The following is a 20,395-nucleotide window of genomic DNA, read 5'->3' as shown; positions in this document are numbered from 1 at the left end:
TACCAATTTTAAGGTGCACCCTATTTATCCTCTTAATATTAGGCCGAAATCAAAAATTATCTTGAAAATGATCCGCTTCGTGCGTTTAAGAAAATAACAATGTAAAATTATATGTTCTGAATTCACAAAATGTACAGCGATGCATATGGCGATGAATCCCCAGTGGTCAAAGTGAAAACAAATCAAAATAAGGGCAAATATACATTTAAAATAAGATCATTAAGACAACTTCATATAACACGGTATAACTGTAACTCCCCTTGCTATAGCATATCCGTCCTCACGTCCTTCTTTCATAACCTACCTCTCTCTTGATATATATTTTTCCTTTAAGCTGTCGAAAAGGAAAATACAATTAAACACAGGATGCAGATTTACATGAAAAAAACTACTGAGGCTGTTTGAATTTAAAAATATCGATGCTTGTCTCGTAACATTTCCTTAGGTTCAAATCACAGGAGCCAATTTCGCAATGCCCTACACTTTGAAAATAATTTAATCCACGTCCAATTTTCACCATCCAACCATTGTTGAATCTAAAAATAAACTCAATCTTTGATCAATAAAATAATACATGAAAAAAGAAAACACATCTACGATATGAGAATATGCCTTTCAAATAAAACTTGCCTGATTTCTCGATCATGAAAATTCTCGTCGTAACAAACATCTAATTCGATGTTACGGCATGCTAAACTGTCTTTCAGTTGTTGCAATAAACCTTCTGCTCTGGCATCATAATGCGTCCGCAGACGTATCGTTTTTAAATTTGGTGCATGAAGGACGAACAATTCACAGAACCGTACGAAATTTAAAACCTGAAATAAGCGTTCAATCTTTTCAAATTGAGGTGCTTCTATTCCTTAATTGATAATGAAAATAATCCAAAGACGATTTTTACTTCCTATCCTCATTTTCTTGTCTTCTTCGTCTGAGGCTGTTTAAGCATACTTGATAAGGCAGCATAATGTAAGCATCTCGAACATTGATTTCTGTTAGATCATTGTCCGCGCATCGTTGGAAAATCCTTGCATATCCAAAACCAGTCTGAAGATCAACAACCTGTTACTGACAAACTTAAGTAAAAACACCAATGATCCAACAGATAAATTTTCTTCCCGGTAACTGAGTAAAAGCAACAGTTAAGCTCCAAATGGCGTAAAGCAAAAGTTGATAGCGAAATATGTATTCTAGACTGAATATGAATACATAAATCTTAATTATACAAATATTAATTATTGATGTACAAACTGAAATATCACAATCATGGAAATCTTGAAAAATGTATACTGGGAGTCTAGTGGCTTTTCTGAAAACTTAATTCGACAATGCCCGTAAATAAAAGCAGCAAAACTTTCTGCTTAACTAATGCATTTACAAGCAAAGTTAAACTATACATCGTTATGCATGATATTTATCTGCTCCACTGAGAGTATTTCTGGCTTCATTTGTCCTTTTAATATTTCTGCTCTAGCCAAATATTTTGAAATTTTTTCCCGTAAAACCTCTCTGGTACTTTCCACCGTGTCATCACCTAAAATGATCGGTACCACCCAAGCTTTCTGTTAGCCATATTAATAACTGATAAATGAAATAAAAGCATTCCGTTTCACAAATATAAAACTAATGACTTGCCAATATCAATAAAATTTTTAAAAAGTAAGATCAATTTCAAAACTGGTATTCAGATCGCAATATCCATATTAGTCATTACATCCTAGACAAAACTAATGAAATGTCATTGTCTTTCTCCAGAAATCAAAAACAAAAGTATCAATTCAATCGGCCTACTAATGAGAGAAAAATAACTCACATGACATAGCTCCAAGCAATAAAGTGATACCCTCCGCATAATTCTCCACCGCTTCATCTTTTTTATTGTCTCGATCGAGGGCAACCGCTTTTTGCAAGATTGGCTTGCTTTTCTCAATAAAAGATTGCATGATCAGTTCTAACTTCCATTTGTTACCCCTTCAAATATTGCTATAATAAATTAGAATTTACGTTAATTGTTGCAGGAATCACGAAAACAACAGGTCAAAGCACCTACCTACAACCTTAACTATAACATATATGTACGAGACACATGACGAGAAAATATTATCTTCAAAGGAAGATATAAAATTTTGAGAAGGAAAAAGTCAAAGTATGGTAGTAAAACCTGTGTCATAAATCTTGGTAGGGTGTGAAAATATTCGCGACTAATATCACAAGTTTCACATTGAACAGAAAAAAATAGTGTGCAGAAATGTTAATTTAATTCTTTTCTAAATGAGAAAAAAAATACTCCCGTCAATTAATAGCTGTTATCATGACTGAATTTTCTGCAGCATTACTGTTCATAATTCGCAACGGCCCTTTTCGTTTTTTCAAATGCACTACCTTCTATATGTCGTTGCACGATAGCTGCGAAAAGCTGCGCATGCAAACAATCACAATTTAATAGTATGCCATTTTATAAATCCTAATATTTTTAGAAAGTTGGAATCTAACTTTCCCCTTCTTCAGAAACCAATGTCCTAGTCTATGCATTACTCAATTTGTCCATGCATTCTTCCCGGAATAATTTTGTTTCCTTTTGTAGATTACATATGAGTTATAAACGATTATTTGGGAGGAATGATAAGGGGAAGAAATGGAATACACAAGGTAACATTTCAATAATGATAAGCCATCCAGCTCTTCTTAATTTATAACCACGTGCTCTTAGGCTTATAATATAAGCTATTTACGCGCACCCCACGTGCCAGTATAAGTAAACTGTAGTACGAAAAATCCAGGCGCCAAGTTTAAATCCCCTCGCTCCTCCCTAGCATTTTCTTCCAGGACAACCCGCCGCAAATTAAAGTCTCTTTAAGTGACAACAGTAAATACTCCGGCCAGGACGGTTTGAAAAACTATTATCCTGGAAATAATTCAATTTTTGAATTTTTCTGGTTTTTTTGGTTAGCTGATGAAGGTGGCAGATTAATGTATTATTAATCTAAAGGTATTATTAATCTAATTTTCAGCAAACTTCAATTTTGAAAATAAAACTTAAGATTTGTTTCGAAAACAAAGGTTGATAATTGATGTTGTGATAGCTGCAGGCATTTAAGTAGTTTGAACTATTTCTCAGCGCTAAGAAAGAAGAAATTTCTATTTATAATCAACTGCGGAATAAAATAACCATACCCATTTGTCAGCATTATCAATCTTCTACTTTTTCTACTTTGTTTTATCTGTTCACTATAAGTTTCAGCTGTTGAAATAACAGGTAATGCTATTTTGTTTTTTTCGCTCGAAATTTCAAATACAATTTTCAAATTTCAATTTATTATTACTCTATTTATTATGCGGAATGAAATATCCACACTCATTTGTACCAATTTCAATCCATAATCGGGTGGCTTCCAGTTGAACATTCACCATGACAACGTTACCGGCATTATGTGACACTGTCATTTGAACCAATATGTTGAACTTGTTTCATTATAATATTCTGTTGATTCTCATTTGTAGGCCATGTACAAGTATCCTGGACTTCCCGAGTGATAACATTCGCAGGTAAGTGTTAAGGGAAATCATTAACCAGATAAATTCCCTGATATTTCATATGCCAAAATATTGATTTTGCTTAGGAATGGGTTCATTGTCGAAATGATTTTTTCAAATGCTTTCTTTGGTAAACATCCTGTCTTCAGTTACCAGTTCTAATGAAAATATATTAACTGCTTAGATACTTTAAAAAAAATCAAAATACTTAAAATCAATTCCTTTTTTTTTCCTATTTGCAGGTTACGAGTATTGGATGTTATCGGTGGTTATCCAAATTTTTTCGGGGCAATTTATATCCATGATGGCCCGAATAATAATGTCCTGAACCGTGTTAGGCCAGAGTCGAATCGATTTGTACCATTTTCAACACTTTTGCATTTTGCTATTAAGTAAACTTTTAAAGACTAATTGTTGAATAAATTATTCGATTTAGGTTATGATGAGTGTTTTAGCTTCTCTAACTTCTCCTGTCTAAATTGAACTGTTTTTGTATTTTTCTATTTTTGACCTAGAAGTAAACTTTTTGTATTTTTCTATTTTTGACCTAGAAGTGCTTGACTTATCGGATTTTCGAGCCATGGTTTTGTTTTTGACAAACCACTAACCTAGTTTTGACTCACAACTCAAATGTTAGGAAGAAGCTAATTTTTCCAGTAAACGAGGGGAAAAATTTGGCAAGATGAAGTGAAAAAGATTTCTTTTTTCCAGAAGAGCTGATTGTTCGAATTTAACTTCTGCCAGTTTGAAATGTGGAGTGATTTGTCCAAAGTATGTTTTTTCTTCTCTTTTATTAGTGAATTGTAAACACTCAATATCTGCCTCTCAATCTCTAAGCGTCGAAATTTCTCATTGAATTCATTCCAAAATTTATTTATTTTCTTCGGGTCGTATATAAGTTTTTACCGCCTGATTCCAACCACGTTTGTACTTTCATTATTTGCTTGACATCTCTCTTACCTCGAACATTGACAAAGGCGATGTAATTTATTAATGTACAGCATTCCGAACTCTTCAGGCGAATAGGTACATGCAAATGGTACATGAATAGGTACATGTAGAAATGTGCAAAAATTATACTACGGTCTCCTTGTACTAATGGAGAACCGTATAAGTTGAGAACAATATAAATATGTAGAAGCGGATTTCTGTAATATTCTTGATGTATGGATTTCAGGAATGATCCAAACTGTACGATAAAGCAGCAAGTTGTAAGTCATTGTTCTGTTTCTTTTTTCCCGCACCAAAGCATTCTCGAAACTAGTGCAATTTATCTGAGAAAGAATGCGGTTACTAATCGAATCCTGTGAAAGCCAATTCTCGAAAGTAACCAGGATATATTCCAAGCATTTAATTTCACGCATCTGCTAGTTAATCCGTCGTCAATTCTCATTGCATTTTACTGTTTTTGTAATAAAAAATCGAGAAACACTTATTAACTAATCCATGGTTTCCTTGTCGAATTAGCTAACATGTTATAGGATGAAGAGGGAGGTTTATTGGAAGCTGCAACAATGTTCGAAAAGGGAACCATCAATGGTTATGTTTATGGTGACGAAGTACGCACCAATGGTCAACTGTCACTCTTAAGACCAGGTAATCAGTCCATTTTAGGTCTTTCACATTTCAATCACTCATGGATGAGGGTTGTAATGATGCTTCTCGTTAGAATGTGAACGACTGTTTATTGTTCGATATCCTTTATAGTTTTTTTGAAATTCTTCTTGTAATATTTCACGAACAGTTTTATAGTATAATTTTTCAGCATTTATTTGATAAATTAATTGCAGTTTTAGATGCCAATGGACTTTGCACGCATTCGTATAAGCAAACAATGAATTACAAAATAAATTATACAGCTAGTTGCCGATGGCACTTCAGTGTAGAAAAGGTTGCATTTTTGTTATTTCCAGGATAGCTTGCTACATTAATGCTTTCGATAGTTTATAGTTCTTAGAAAAATGCAACTCCAGGGTTGTAATGTCAGTGACCTCATAAAATTTCTTTCGAATCAGATGAGTGGTACCGAAGTATGTGATCAAACCGGTGGTCGATGCGTTGTGCCGATCTTGAGGTGAGGGACAATCAATTGTTTATTAATTCATTAATGCAGTAACCAAATATCTAACTACTTTTTTCGTACATATCCGTCTGTACATATCCAAGTTGAATGTCTCATGGGATGTGGAAGTGATAGTGGTTAAGCCTTTATTCCAGAACTTTCAAGTGAATTTGGAAGATAATGTTGCATGCTGGCATGCAAAGAGTGACCCTTTTATTTGGGAATTTAATTTTTGTTGAAGCTTCAGAGATATGGCTACTGCATCAAGTGATCAGAAATGTGATAATTACTCTGTAATGAGTGCTCGTTTAGCTACTCAACAAGGGTCGATTCTGGGAATGTTGATTGAGTGAGTTATGTTTTTATTAAATAGGCGTACTAGAATGCAGTTCAATTCTTTTAACTGACCATTTTCTCACGATTAGTCATAATTAGCTTGATTCGATAAGTGATTTCAGGTCGCCAGTTTTCAAAGTAATTTCAGTTTACTCCAACATTACTCCCGATGAGAATTTCGCCCTGAAATCTGCGTTTGGGAGAGTATCTCTCCCAGTTTTAATCTGCCCACTCACAGACACTCATAAATGGGAATGATCAAGTCGTTTAATATACAAAATCTTCATTAACAGGAAAAATATATGAAGTTCAATCCTTATTATACTCGTAGATTGATACATTCCCTTGTTGGCTCTACCAAATTTTTTCGCACTGAACTGCAGTTCTTTTCTGTTGCTGAGACATTAATGTTCATGGCTTGTTGAATAACTGTTCTATACCATCGTCGATTCTGTATCAAAAATGCATCGCTTGTTGGCGTCTTTGTTACTACTAGTAAACTTGTAATTTCATCCGTTACTCATCCGTAATTTCACTACTCATCCATTTCGCTTGAGCCGGTTGATACCGATGAGTAAACTCGATGAAAGCTTGCTCGAATATCGATTGCTGCTCCTTCTTACACCTTTTTTTTCCCTCCTTTAATCCAGCTGCTTCTTGTCATTGCTATGACTATGACCTTTATTTCCCTTTGTACAAGCTATTCAACAGTTATTCTTCAGTGTTCAGCTGATCCTTTCTCTTTAACCAAACTGCTTAATGGTTTCATCTTGTTTGCTATATTCACCATTTACCTCTATCGCGTGAGTAGTAATAAACAAATTTCAAGCTCTTACTTTAAAGGTAATCCTCTATTTGAAGGCACTATCTTTGTGAAATTTTTAGATTTCTACCATCTCCGAACAAGTGTCGCGAAAGCTACTGCATTTTGACAACAAAAATATCGTTCCAGGAAGTTACGCAACGATTGTTGGACAGAATGAAAATGTCGAAGTAATAAATACATTTAAAATGAAAATACTAAAGTTAATATAAGGAAAATATCCAGAGAGACCTGATATGAAAATGAAGATGTAAGAAATACATCCCAGCTTCATTTTCAGCACATCATAAAATCCATCCCAGCGTTTCAATGTAAAACTTTTGAAAAACTGCTATAATTTTAAAACTGATTATAAACTATATCTAATAAGTGAAGTTTATAAGTAAAGAATGAATATTAAGTCGATTTCCCTCCAATCATTAGCATTTTTGCAGATATGAGAATAGTGAAGGTCGCTTTCGATGTCCATCCGAAATAACATGTCTAGCAGAATTACTTTATTTCTTAGATACGTTTGATCTTGGAGAATTTTCAGCACAGTTTTTTGTGTTAATACCTCTCTTTGTGTTACTTCTATTGTATGTAGCATAGAAAAATGTCAAGCCTACATCTGAAATTTGTTTCTCGTTTTATTACTAGCAAATATAAATATGTATTTATGACAATCTTTAAAAAGTATACGATTCAAAAATGCTCCAACATACAGTTGCTTTTCTCTCGAAAGAAATCAAGATTGAGACAAATAAATTTGAAAATGATTACTTCCGTTAATGTATGCATCTAAAGCTTATGCCAGGTTCTTGACTGAATCTTTTTTTTTATGGAGATGATGATGATGGTTATCTTATCCTAGACAAACATTTGAGTCGCAACTGAAAAGGAAAGATATGAAATTCCCACAGCATATCATGCAACTGTGCAACTATAGTGTCATTCTTTTTATCAACTTATTTCGATTGTTTGTTCACGCCATGATTCACTGGAGTATTTGTTCGATCCATCCATGTACTTTTCCTTTTCTGTGCTTTTCGACGTTGATCTCGAACGAACTGAAAAAAAATGAACGATACAATCATCCTTTAATTTCACAAGTTTGTTATAAAAAGAATGTCAACTTTTAAAATACCCATTTCAAGAATCGATTTTGCACATAATTAACTTTTCTCTCTTCTCAGATACCATAAAGTGTTTTTGTGTACTCAGCTTTCTAATACCAGTCTGATAAACTGCGCTTTTATCTTAAAAATCCGCCTATCTTGGAGTCCTAGTGATAATATCAACAGATTAACCCTTTTGATTCCTAAGCGTATTTTGCTCCATCTCGGTCGTATTTCATCCAATGCTCGAGTCCTACGAAAACTTTTAGCTAATTTTGCGACTCTCTTGTCTGTTTCATCGATAAAAAATTCAACTTTAAAATTGGTATTCGTATTCATTTTCCGGAAAGTGGAATTGGAATCATTCGACGTATTCTGAAAGAGAAATAGAAAGGTAAAATTAGCGAAGTATAGGATACCGAAACACTCAAACAGGTCATTGGGAAACACCAAAGAAACCGGTAAAAAAAAAGTCACACCGACTGTTCTTTGGTCGCTTGTTCCGTTTTGCTATAAAATGATTATTTTTGCTGAGATAGTATGCAAAATTAAAGGACGATGAGGAGAGTTAAAGATAGAGAAAATTTGAAAATAGGATGTTCAAGAATTAAGCATAAGAAAATAGTATGGAATTTAAGGATTAATATTGAAGTTTGAGAGGATTGATAGATTTTGTGAATATTTCGAATTATTCGTGAAAAAAAAAAAAAAGATGGTAGGAATTGTAAGTAAGAGAGGTGAAAGTTTTGAAGAGACGGTAGAGATTAAGAGTGAGGAAGTAAAGGGAAGTTGTACTTCATTACTGGTGGCAGTATCAGATAAGTTCCCGTCTTAATCATTCATGGAAGTGCGAATGCGGGTTGCCTGGTGACAAATGACGGGATAAGAATTGACATCAAGTGGTATTTGCATTTTTTACCATTTCAGTGTTTACGTCATCCGTAATATATCGTACGTTACATATAGTCTATATGAACAAATGCGTTATACGTGATAAACATGAGTAAAAATTATCTTCTATATATCATAAATTTACTCATCATAAAGTTTAACTAACTTGATAAACTAATTACGAGTTAAGATGTAATTTTTCATATTAGTTTGATACTTCATCTAACTTCTCTTTTTTCTTTTTTCACTGGTTGGTATTATCGTATATGCAGATTTTATGTTAAAATTATAATAAACATAGGTATGATTATCATTAGTAAAGTTGAAATGACTGTAAGATAAGAATCAATTCTTTGGTCTTGGTCTAGTAGATATTTGTTTTTTTTTTTTTTTTTTCGGATATTACCCGGATTTGGTAATAGAAAACGAATCATGAATTAGTTATCATCTTTACACCGTTCTTTTACAGGTAATCAGTACAATGTTGAACCTTCAAAAACGGATCAGTGGTGTAGATGAGGAGAAAACATATTTGGGCACACGCATATCGATTCGAGATAAATTATTGTCGCAAGGTTTGTGTTTTTTTATCTGATAACGCTCATATTTCAGTTTATCTAAAAATATAGTAAATGCTTACGGCAGTGTGTGTGTGTGTATATATGTGTGTGTGTATAGTCGCATCGGCGAGCATATTTTATCTAATTCAAAAAAAAAAAAAAAAATCCATGTTAGCTGATCTATACGTAATGAATAGGTGAATACTTGAAAAGATGTACATTGTTTTAGTTTTACGGGGCTCATTACCAGTTATTACATCAATATATATCCTTGTGTTGGTTTAGCATAAATGACTTAGTTGATTTACAGCTTTAGCCTGATTGTAGACAATGCTCCAGAACTATGTTACTCTGATGACGGACATGATAGTCTTATCAAGCAGTTGTTATTAAACTAATAGATGAATACTTCATTTTTAATCTTTGTTAATAATTTTGTTGTAAGAATTTCAGAAATAAAGGAGCTTGAATCAAGTCTTAAAAAGTGCCTTCGTGTAAGTTGCATTTCCCATCAACATCTGCATTACATAATATGGAACTCACCGTTTCACCAGTTGAAGGAATTTATAAAGTATGTTGTTTCTGGTTTAAAGTGATATGGTATCAAGTAATATACGGTGTCTGAAAGTTGGCGATGTTTTTCATAGTTTCAATTGTCAGCTGTAAAGACGAGGTAGAATTTTTGTACGTGACATGGAGTAAAACTTTTCATTTATGAACAAAAAAGTGATTTTATTAGTGGACATTTTACTGAACTATTTGGCGGAATTGTTAGATTTTTAATGAACCTCTTTCTTTAATTGCGTGTTTAGTTAGATATACTAAAACACTTAAACATAATTTCAGGGTGGAATATTCAAATTTACTATAGCAGTGCCACCCGAATATAATAATGTACCACCCGTGGTAAAGTGTTTAACGCGTGTGTGGCACCCAAACATAACTGAGGAAGGCTCCATATGCTTGTCATTATTGCGACAAAATAGTCTTGATGGTTATGGTATGTATCTTCTGACGTAAACATAAAAGTATATAACTTGGTAATCGATGACAAAAAATTATTGTTCTGTGATATACTATCATCCAATCAGTAAAAATTAGGGCATGATAATTTGTTCCTGATTTTTGCCTTTATATTTAACTGAAAAGATTGTCCTGGGAGCGAAAAACTGCAGAAGTATGCTTGATTCTCTAGTTTTTTTTTTTTTTCTTCTCTTGATTACAGGATGGATGCCAACTCGTAGATTGATCGACGTTGTACTTGGCTTGGATAGTCTTTTCACTGATCTGATCGATTTTGATGATGCTCTCAATGCAGCAGCAGCCCAGCAGTGGTCTACGAACAAGGTGGTTCCATTTTTATAATGTCATTTTCATAATTTCATCTTTGAAATTCAATAAAATATAAAAGTAATATTCTTGTTTCCTAAAGAAAAGACCATTAAATTTCAAGCTGTTAAAATCGGACCAAATCCTGGTTCGCTTGTATGATTAGCACGTTTTCAAAGTCTATAGTAATTAATTCGGTCTTAAGCATAATGCTGCTGCCGATTCGATCGGAATTCACCTGGCAGAATTCGAGCTTTCTTTTTTAATTCCACCATGTTGTATATTTCACTTTGTTTTGTATTACTCCTACATTCTTCATTATATATTCTGCTCCTTACAAACAATAAATGGAAATAACAAGACAATCCAAAGAAACTTCTTCTTTCTGGCTTTCGGTCTGGAAATATCAGCCTGTAAAGACTGGGAGTTTTTATCACTCCAGCTTACTAGGTTGAAAAAAGTAAATAACATTTGATATGAACATACAAATTTGTCCAATTCCATTGTAAAAATTTCTGTTGCTTAACATTATATCTTGTAAATTATAAATCTAAATGTTATAATGAAATCATATTGGATTTCATTTGATAGAAGATCCCAACCACATAAGGAAGTGATTTTCATTTATTTAATTAAAGGTTTCTTTTTTAGTGTCTTAGGTTCAATCTTATTTGCATCTTAAAATTACATCGTTTTTCTTTACTAAACTAAAAGCTTATTTCAGGAAGCATACATTGCGAAAGTACGCGATTACATTGTGCGCTTTTGTCGGTGAAAGAAGAATGAAAGAAAAGAGGATTTTATACAAAATTCGAAAACATCATAATGATTGTGTTTTGGCACTGTAATACGGTAATTAATCAAAGCGAGAATTTTCCTTTAAGTGGAATTTGAAATTTTGTATCCTATGATATTTTTCATTGCACTACGTTATGACTCTTCCTATATCTGTGTATATTTTAATGTTTTGTAAGTGGTTTCAAAATCTCCATATTTAGTGAATAACTTGCTAGGCTAATAATGATTAGCAGAAATCTTCGTAATCTTCATAAATATTTATATTGGGCTAATTTTCTTTTTAAAAGTGGCATTTCATGTGATCGAAGAATGTAACGATTACCATGCGGTTTTCGTCCAATATTCTTCAGGAGAGAGATATTATCATTAATGTCTTTCAGATTACAGATTTTTTTAATTTTTATTTTGAGCTAATTCAATGTTTGTAGCATAGTGGATTTATTTAAGTCATAAACTTGAGCTTTAAATAAAATTTGTATGGCAGCGTTAAATGTTTGGAGCGCAGCTATTATATATGGGAAATTAGTTGTTGCGCTAATGATCGGAGAGTGCTGCAGTCAGTTTTGTTAGTTTAGCTAAGCTTATTTATATTTTATTGTAATTTCATAATTAACAATTTGTTACTTCAGTGAATTTGGTATTGCTAAAAGTCAGTGAATACACGGTGAAGATTGAATAAAATTTGACTTTATCATTGAAAGTTTGATTATGAGTTCATTTACATTAGGCACCTATCTGTTTGAGACAAATTTACGTGGCACTCTTAATTATATTCATTGGTGCTAAGAAAATCCTGATTCGCCACCATAGATCATCGTTTTAAATAGACTGTAATCGTCCTGTTATTTATCACAGCGTATTTCGAAAGTACATCAGCTGTTATCAGACCGTTCGTTGAAATCAGTTCGATAATTGAGTTCATTATCATTATATGCTTCGTAAGATGTAAATCTGAACTTTCGAAGAGTAGCTTATGGAGTGTATTTCTATCCTTTTGCTATCCTTTTATTCAAATTATCTATTAATTAAATCGGGAAAATTGATTTTGTGAGGTAAAAAGTAAAAAGAAAAAAGAACAGGCAGTAGTTTTAATGTTATAGTGATTTTCATTAATCATATTTTCTTTTTGGCATAAGCAAACCTGCAATAATGGATGTCTCAAATTTTCAGGAGTGAAATATTTCCTCATTTATCAAAAGATTAAGATATTTATTGAAATTTTATTAAAGTCACTCCATATGAAGTAATGGATCGTCAGGTAGTGGCATTATTTCTACTTGTTCTTTTGTCATTAAGAATTTATGGTAAATCGGAATGCATGCAAATTGTTGGTACTCTTATTTGTCCGCAAGAACCTATGTTGGCAGGAAATGTACAGATTGATTTGAAGGATGAAGATTGTAAGATTTTCGGTCGCAGTATGTTTATTTCATAATTAAATGCTTAATTATAAGTGCCTACTGCATTAGACATAAAAAGAATAGGTTATGGACCGTTATGAAGAGACTTTTCTCGAGGAAATTATAGTCAGTACTTAGGTATTAATAATGTCGATCTATTAGTCGTGCTAACTTTCCTGTAAAGTAGTAGAAATTGAAGGCAACAATTAACTCAAGGAACATTAGGATTACTTATTTGGCCGTCATAAGATGGCTAATATTTTTAACCTTTGTAGTCCGGATAGTTAGTGGATGTTTTAGTAAGTAACTTTATTCCTCATCTTCTGCTTACCTTTGCCGCATAGTATCCTTAACTGTTTTTTACTTTATTACGTCTCAAAAGTTTGAACTAGAAATAATGGATGTCTCGGATTTTCAGAAGTTGGATGTCTCCTCATTTATTAGAAAATTAAGATATTTATTGATTAAAATCGAAACAACATTAATTAACCAATTAATTTTACTACAAATAGCACGATAATTTTATGTGACTATTTTTGCAGCACTGCCATGGGAGACCCACGATCAGATGGGTCGAACTTGGTCCAAGTCTGATGGTTCATTTATGATTTCCGGATGTGGATCCGATTTTGGTCCATTTAATGCACCAGATCCATATATTATTATTGAGCACAAATGTCCTAGTATTTTAAAGTCAACAATGGTAGGAGTTAGTGATTCAAGAAGAAAGACGCAATTTGCATTAACCAAAGTATTTATGCCAAAAATCTTGAATGTCGGTAAAGTTTTTCTGGATGATTCAGATTTATAAGTCGAACGTTGCGTCAAAATATATTACACTTAACAAATAATGTTGCTTTTGATTTGCTGTTTAAATATTGTAAGAAATTCGTAGAAATTAGATCAATATATGTCTTTTTTTTTTTCTCTCTCTCTCTCTCTCCTACACGAAATATAGTCAACACCGGTATTCCTAAACGAAAAAGTAAAGAAATGTAGTGAGAACAGGAAACTGAAAAAGAGAAAAGGGAAAAATAAAGTGGTTCGTGGAGAAGTTAAAAGATGCTTCCAGATTATTAATCTCATTATGATATATATATATGTATATATATACATATGCAATTTTAGCCTATTTATACACTGTTTGTAAGCATGTTTCTTGCACACAGTACTTTATAATATGCAACATTTTTCGTTTACTTCCATGAATTTGCTATAACTTTGTTCTTATTTGTTCCGGAATTTTCTTCCATAATTATCTAATAAATATAAAATTTAGGTTCTTTTATTTACATGACATTTTGAAATAAGGGCTTGTACAGAATTAAAAAACAAGTTACTTTCATATCCATCTCTATTAATAATGAATAAAAGAAAGAGGAAAAAAAAATGCTTAGGATATTTGATTAAAGTAAAAATTGCAAAATTACTGCGAAATTACTTTTTTTGCCAATACAAATACACTTGTGTTTTTCCATAATAATCTGGATATATGCGCTTCATCTCAGATTATATAAAAATGCATGGGATTGTCACATTGTCACAAATTTCAGTGAAAAAAAAAGACTTGTTATATTACTATTTGGATCGTACAAAATTGTTTATATAACTAAATATTATTGGTTAAAATATCCTGTTGGATAAGAAGTTTCTGGTTATGTATTGTTGTTTGTTTGATATTGTCATGAATATATCGAAGTGTAAAAGAAAAAAAAACCGGTTTGGAAATAAAAAAGAAAAGAGAAAGATATATGTATGTTTGTTTATCTGAGAGTTGTCTAGATTGAACTAGACTAGTAAATAAAGCCTGAATAGCTTATAACATGCATATGGAATTGTTATACGTATATTATTCCCTTCAGTATTTTGTTACTATCTCTGTAATAACAATCACATCAATACTATCATCATTATCACTGCCGTAATTATCATTACTTTCCCACTATTAATAATCATCCTGAAAAACTAAAATATATTCCTTATCCAGGATTTCACTCCTTATGGTACCATCCATAACATTGTCATTGTTACCATTTATTTCAGTTGCACTAGCATATGAGTATCAATTTTTGAATCCAGTAGATTTTTTTAATGCAAATTTTGTCAATATCAATGAACCACTTCGAATTTCCGCTAATGACCAACATTTTACAAAAAAGGTTTGTGGAATTTTTAAATATGTTGGAGTGCAACACTGAGATTATTGATCTTATATATGTATTTGAAAGATATTAACAAATAAGATAAATAAACAATATGGTAGTAGCTTCTTTCTCCTAAACTTCACAATTTTTTAGCGGAAAAAACGAGGCTCAGCAGTGATTTTGGAAAATGATAAATGGCCAAATGGACGTATTCCATATGTTATTTCTTCCGATTATAGTAAGCTTATCAATTTTTACCATTGTCAAGTGATATGTTAATCATCCTATCACTAAAAGGTCATCAAATCACTTGATCATCATATCACTAAAAACTCTCTAACTTCCTACCTCGAAAGTACCGCTTCCCATTTGAAATGTTAAAGATATCAATCATTTATTTTTATATCCTTTGAAAAGGATATAAAAAATGTTATAAGGGATAATATGGCTATGTGACAAGGTATTTCTAATTTTAGAAATAAAAAAAGCTCAAATTTAGGAATTGTTAAACTTGAATTACTCCATCTTCCAAAGATACAAGAAAAGATAAAATAGATTTGTAAAATCCATATTATCAAATAAGTAATAGTAACAGCAAAAAGAAAAAAAAGAAGGAAAAAAATTCAATTTATTGAATGTTGAATTTACAGCTCTCTATCAACGTGCTATAATTGCTCGTGCAATAGCCGCTTACGCTGCACGAACGTGTATTCGTTTCATCCCTCGACAGTTATTCGATACAGATTATATTATTATCTCCAAAACTGACGGGTATAAAATAAATTTATTCTCCCCTCTAATATTAAATTGCCAAAATCAGTTTTCCGTTTTTTTGAATCATCAATTGACAAACTAATCAAATACGTGAATTGAAATGCGAAGTTTGAACATCATAAACATCATGACATCATGTTGACATCATGAACACCTTTTTCTCTGGTACACATTCAATGATAGGATATACTAAATGATCCTAATGAATATTTGCTGCGTATCCCTACGATCTATTAGCTATCTGTAATTTTCTCATTTGCTGGTTCTTCCAATCATACAGTAACCAAAGTTAATCCCTGATATTGCAGATGTTTTGCTGATTTTGCTCATGTTGGGGGAGGTCCACAATATGTATCGCTCTCTGATGAATGTCTAAATTATGCAACGGTAATTCATGAATTGATGCATGTGATCGGTTTCATCCATGAGCATCAACGCAATGATCGCGATTACTTCGTTAATATTTTGTGGCAAAATATTATACCTGGTAAGTCTTTCCATAACATAATCGTTATCGAAATTAGCCTCTGATTCTTTCTAAGATTTTCATTTCCTCAACCTATTAAAATTTTGGTGAATCACTGTTTTAATCTTTCTAGTCTTCGTAAACATTTTTCCATGTACAGGTGTGTGCGATATCGCTCTCGCCAACAAATTTTTCGAAAGATAAACATTTTTCACCAATCTGTAAAGCACCTGATAATTAGCGACAGTCGTTTGGTGGCTCAGTTATGTGACTAAAGGAAAAAAAAATGGGAAAACCACTACCATCATAAAAGGCATTCTCTGTATTAAGGTGAAGAAGAGGCTTATACTTCAGCTGAACCCATGAAAATATCTTGCCCGCAACAAGAAATCTATACGTTTTGCAGTTTTGAAATTCAGTTACGTAGGATATACAGATGAAAGCTGAACCTATTCGTCAGCCTGTAATTCAAAACATGTGATTTTTGATGTACATGCAAAAATATTCAAAATTTTAAAAAATCTTACAAAAATTTTGCTAAATGAAATTGTCCCTTTCCCTTTTTTTAGGTGCTAGCACCGACTTCGAAAAGCTAACTTCAGTAAAGCTATCGGATTACGGTGAAAGTTACGATTACTCCTCTATCATGCATTACGAATCAACGGAAGGCAGTCGTAACGGCAAAAACACAATGGAAGCGAGAATTCAAGCAGTTACCCCATTGATGGGTAAAAGTGCTGATTTTTCATTAAGTGATATTAATAGGATTAATCGAGCTTATAAATGCTAGGATTTCTTTCTGCACGGCTAATAGAATCTGAGGTTATTCGATGCCTTATTTCCCGGTAAAGACAAGGAATGCGGGATGGGAACGGGAAGATATGTAACAGTGCTTTCTATTATTTCTAAAATCAAATGACAATATGAACAGACTTAAGAGCAAAATTACTCCTCATTTTTCAAACCCTGAATCGTCAACAAAAGCAGATAAAAAAAATACAACGGTTACTTTTATTCACTTTTTCCCCTTCGTTCGATTTAGTTCAATATTTGATTTAAATAAAACGGTGATCCGGAAGGAAAACATATTGAAAATTAAAAAACCATTATGAAGCATAGAGAATTCGTTTAAACCATATGACTTCATGATGCGTTCAGTATTCAGCACCAGAAATTATAGAAGAAAACAGCGTAAATAAAAAACGATCACTGTACCGTCCAGATGTAAATAAGTTATTCAACCAGTTGTAGATTTGGAAAACTGAACACGTTCCACTTTTACCTGATCATCAATTAATCGATAGAGATATGTAATCAGTGTTCCTATTTGCACGTCCAGTAATGCAAATGACGGTATGACATCCCTAAAAGACTAATTTTATTAAAACTTAGATGATTAAGACAAAGAATGGTTAGTGTGTAATTGAACCATATTATTTGAATTTCTGCGGTATTATATATCGTTCGGAATTTATTCAGACGCTAAGGATATATCAAATTATTCAATATTACCTTTGTATGGGTGAGAAAGCTCCGGTTGCAGAGCCAGGATTTACGTAAAAGCGTCCCTCATGTTGAAATGTTTGACACTCATGTATATGTCCAGTTATCAAAACATCCACATCCATTTGCCGTGCTAACATTTCTAGCCTCTAAAAATGATATCTGCTTCCATAAGACCTTTCGTTTTTTCAAGCATTCTAGAAAAAAAAAAGTAAAAATAAGTTGGTGAAATACGTTACCTTTTTGTCACCCCAGGGTACAATTTGATGACCGTGACATAAGCCAATTCGGAACTGCCCAACTGAAATAACTTTAGTATCTGGGTAATTCGTTATAACATCGTCGAAATCACCACGAACCTAAAATAACATCACACGAATCGATTCCCATTAAGTATTGCATTAGACGTTCAATGTAGTATTTCTCTCGTGGATAATGCAGTTTCACATCTAAGATGATCATCCAATTAACAATTACTTTGCTCTTAATTTCGACTGTGATTTTTCCAGTATCAGTAATGAAATAAACAGATACAAGGAAAACGGTTTGCAAAGAAAGAAAAAAGAATTTTGAAAGGAAAAGAAAAGCAGTTAGTAAAGTCTTAAACTCACTACATGTACATCAGATGCCAAAGATTTCAGGTAATCGAACGTTTCACGTGTGCACAAATTACCAGTACATAAAACATGTTGCATTTTGTTTGGTACCAATAATTTACGAAATTTTGCTGGTATATTATGACTTCGATGTGGTATATGAAAGTCACCGATAACAAGGACCAACTAAAAAAAAAAGCAACTTTGATTTGGAAGAAAATATTTGACAAAAGTTAGTTAGAGGAAATACCGAAGAAGAAAAAACGTAAACAAACCATTATTTGAATCGAAAATTGAAATAATTCCAAACAACGAAGCCTAATTTTTTATAATTTCATCAAGTTTTCGATGTCGCAAGCTAATCGCTCATCAGGAAATGATAAAATCCCAACATTCAAAACCTGAAATTCATCCCCATAATGAAAGAACCCCAAACATGACGAAACAAACCGCTGGTAATCAATTTACCATTTTACAGTTTTTTTTTTCTTTTGTTATCAACAGATCTATCGTAACCAAGTCATATGTGGCAAAAACCAAGAAAAGAGGAGCAACTTTATGTTGAACGCTCATCAACATTTCAGGAATTCCTGATCCTGTCAATACTTTGTGCCGCTCATGCTATACACAAAGTATCCTTTGCATAGCAAACTTTGACACCTCCTCTTTTGCATATTCCTAATCATATAATAGAGATGATTGAATTGACCTTTCGTGGTTCACTTTCAATTTTACAGCTGACGGTTAAGGCATTCCGGAAAGTAAATTTAATAATCCGGCTGCTTGTTGCTTGCTCCGAAATTATCTCTTTGCACGTTTTTTTCTTTTTAAGATTTTCCATAGTTTTTATGCTATCAATCGATTAGGAGCACAGTGTATTATTCAGGTTGTTCACATGGATAATTTATACCCAAACCTTCTGGTAACGTAGCTCAACCCCCGCATTTGGTTTACCGCGGTATAACTCTATAATTTGTATTACCTTCCAGATTTTCATATCCAAAAAATTAAGAATGTAATTGTTATTGGTACTAAATCCCTCTGCTTCTTTACACATCTTACCTCCATCATCAAATCACCCACGCATTTTCATCAAGAAATTCGGATTATCCGAAACAATTTCAATAATTCATAGCAAATTTATTAGTTATTTTGCATAAACATATGTTGCAAGGAGGATGCGAAATATTCAAAGAAATATTATACGATAAAGAAGGTAAATAGAAAAATGAACGATTTCAAAGAAGTGGCAGGATGTCAGAGTGACTGTTGAAAAATGTTGTGAATGCGAGAGTAGACGAGACAGCGCAATGGTGTTGGAAATGTGAAAGGGTAGGGTGAGAGACAACCGATCATTCACGGGTCAAAGGTTGCTAGAGGCCGTGTTATTGATAGTTATCATTCAAGGGTCAAAGGTGGAGCGGTTGTGTTGATGTAGTATTTACGTTATTGCATAAGTCAGGGAGGTCATGGCTTTTGTTGGCATGGTATAGAGTAAAGGATTCTCTTTACAGGTACCTTTTACTTAATGAGGAAGGTGGGCGATGAAAAGGAGGGGAGGAAGGGAAGTAACTGAAAACTGTTAACTATTTGATGGTACTTTCGGATCCATACTTTTTTTCAACCTATAAATCTAGTTCAAATGTCTTCTCCACATATAGCATTTCCCTTTTAACACAACTGCGTACAAAGTGTCAATACCATAATTACACGTACTATAATACTTACGTGGAAAACGTATTGTTAAGAATGCAAATGTCGTGTGTTTGTATGGTTACGCTACGTTTTAATTGCATCAATTAGCAATTCATTATTGTAAGGGAGATAGAAGGACAAACTGATTGTAGTTATTGATGTTGTTGACATTAAGGAACATTTGTGGTGGTGGTGGTGGCGGCGTTGGAGATGTAGAATACGCCCTCATCACGTGCACATCGCGCAGCGCACTTTACATCAACGCGCATAGCGGTTCTGCTTCACTGATGCAGCAGTGGTAAAGGTGCATTGTTTGTTAAAGGAGCTTGCACGTGGCACGTTTCAGGGGGAGAGAGAGAGAGAGAGGAGGAGAGAGAAGGAAAGAGA

General features: G+C 33.0%; 8 protein-coding genes across 8 annotated transcripts; 5 read left to right on the top strand and 3 right to left on the bottom strand.

The window, feature by feature from the left end:
• Positions 1-452: 452 nt before the first annotated feature.
• On the bottom strand, positions 453-1,943 carry LOAG_03436 (MIT domain-containing protein; the record flags this gene model as incomplete). Its single annotated transcript, XM_003138973.1, has 5 exons — positions 453-536; positions 627-818; positions 952-1,047; positions 1,398-1,534; positions 1,814-1,943. The coding sequence occupies 5 exons, from the start codon at positions 1,941-1,943 to the stop codon at positions 453-455; spliced, it is 639 nt and encodes a 212-aa protein (XP_003139021.1).
• A 1,102-nt stretch (positions 1,944-3,045) lies between these two features.
• LOAG_03435 (hypothetical protein) lies at positions 3,046-7,468 on the top strand. Its single transcript, XM_020446319.1, has 10 exons — positions 3,046-3,546; positions 3,777-3,926; positions 4,246-4,305; positions 4,712-4,745; positions 5,016-5,130; positions 5,331-5,425; positions 5,508-5,608; positions 5,844-5,945; positions 6,818-6,925; positions 7,190-7,468. The coding sequence occupies exons 1-10, from the start codon at positions 3,455-3,457 to the stop codon at positions 7,344-7,346; spliced, it is 1,014 nt and encodes a 337-aa protein (XP_020303324.1). The 5' UTR covers positions 3,046-3,454; the 3' UTR covers positions 7,347-7,468.
• LOAG_03434 (hypothetical protein) lies at positions 7,284-8,324 on the bottom strand. The gene is made up of 2 exons (XM_003138971.2): positions 8,045-8,324; positions 7,284-7,804 (listed from the first exon to the last, which is right to left on the bottom strand). The coding sequence occupies exons 1-2, from the start codon at positions 8,189-8,191 to the stop codon at positions 7,703-7,705; spliced, it is 249 nt and encodes an 82-aa protein (XP_003139019.1). The 5' UTR covers positions 8,192-8,324; the 3' UTR covers positions 7,284-7,702.
• Positions 8,325-9,206: 882 nt separating this feature from the next.
• LOAG_03433 (ubiquitin-conjugating enzyme family protein) lies at positions 9,207-11,697 on the top strand. Its single transcript, XM_020446318.1, has 5 exons — positions 9,207-9,318; positions 9,757-9,874; positions 10,150-10,303; positions 10,529-10,650; positions 11,357-11,697. Exons 2-5 carry the CDS (start codon positions 9,836-9,838, stop codon positions 11,405-11,407), a joined length of 366 nt encoding a protein of 121 aa, XP_020303323.1. The 5' UTR covers positions 9,207-9,318; positions 9,757-9,835; the 3' UTR covers positions 11,408-11,697.
• A 939-nt stretch (positions 11,698-12,636) lies between these two features.
• LOAG_03432 (hypothetical protein) lies at positions 12,637-13,641 on the top strand (the record flags this gene model as incomplete). Its single annotated transcript, XM_003138969.2, has 2 exons — positions 12,637-12,848; positions 13,373-13,641. The coding sequence occupies exons 1-2, from the start codon at positions 12,677-12,679 to the stop codon at positions 13,639-13,641; spliced, it is 441 nt and encodes a 146-aa protein (XP_003139017.1). The 5' UTR covers positions 12,637-12,676.
• A 1,189-nt stretch (positions 13,642-14,830) lies between these two features.
• LOAG_03431 (zinc metalloproteinase nas-1) lies at positions 14,831-17,150 on the top strand (the record flags this gene model as incomplete). Its single annotated transcript, XM_020446317.1, has 5 exons — positions 14,831-14,989; positions 15,128-15,212; positions 15,625-15,745; positions 16,057-16,544; positions 16,784-17,150. 4 exons carry the CDS (start codon positions 14,831-14,833, stop codon positions 16,277-16,279), a joined length of 588 nt encoding a protein of 195 aa, XP_020303322.1. The 3' UTR covers positions 16,280-16,544; positions 16,784-17,150.
• Positions 17,151-17,216: 66 nt separating this feature from the next.
• LOAG_03430 (hypothetical protein) lies at positions 17,217-18,722 on the bottom strand. The gene is made up of 5 exons (XM_020446316.1): positions 18,589-18,722; positions 18,329-18,499; positions 17,957-18,076; positions 17,727-17,866; positions 17,217-17,578 (listed from the first exon to the last, which is right to left on the bottom strand). Exons 1-5 carry the CDS (start codon positions 18,589-18,591, stop codon positions 17,452-17,454), a joined length of 561 nt encoding a protein of 186 aa, XP_020303321.1. The 5' UTR covers positions 18,592-18,722; the 3' UTR covers positions 17,217-17,451.
• Positions 18,723-19,008: 286 nt separating this feature from the next.
• Positions 19,009-20,310, top strand: LOAG_03429 (hypothetical protein; the record flags this gene model as incomplete). The annotated part of the gene is made up of 4 exons (XM_003138966.1): positions 19,009-19,074; positions 19,146-19,235; positions 19,721-19,827; positions 20,184-20,310. 4 exons carry the CDS (start codon positions 19,009-19,011, stop codon positions 20,308-20,310), a joined length of 390 nt encoding a protein of 129 aa, XP_003139014.1.
• Between the last annotated feature and the right edge of the window lie 85 nt (positions 20,311-20,395).

Source organism: Loa loa (assembly GCF_000183805.2).
Source record: "Loa loa unplaced genomic scaffold supercont3.122, whole genome shotgun sequence".
NCBI lineage: Eukaryota > Metazoa > Nematoda > Chromadorea > Rhabditida > Onchocercidae > Loa > Loa loa.
The sequence above is the reverse complement of the archived record's forward strand: the minus strand, read 5'-3'. Positions and strand labels throughout refer to the sequence as shown.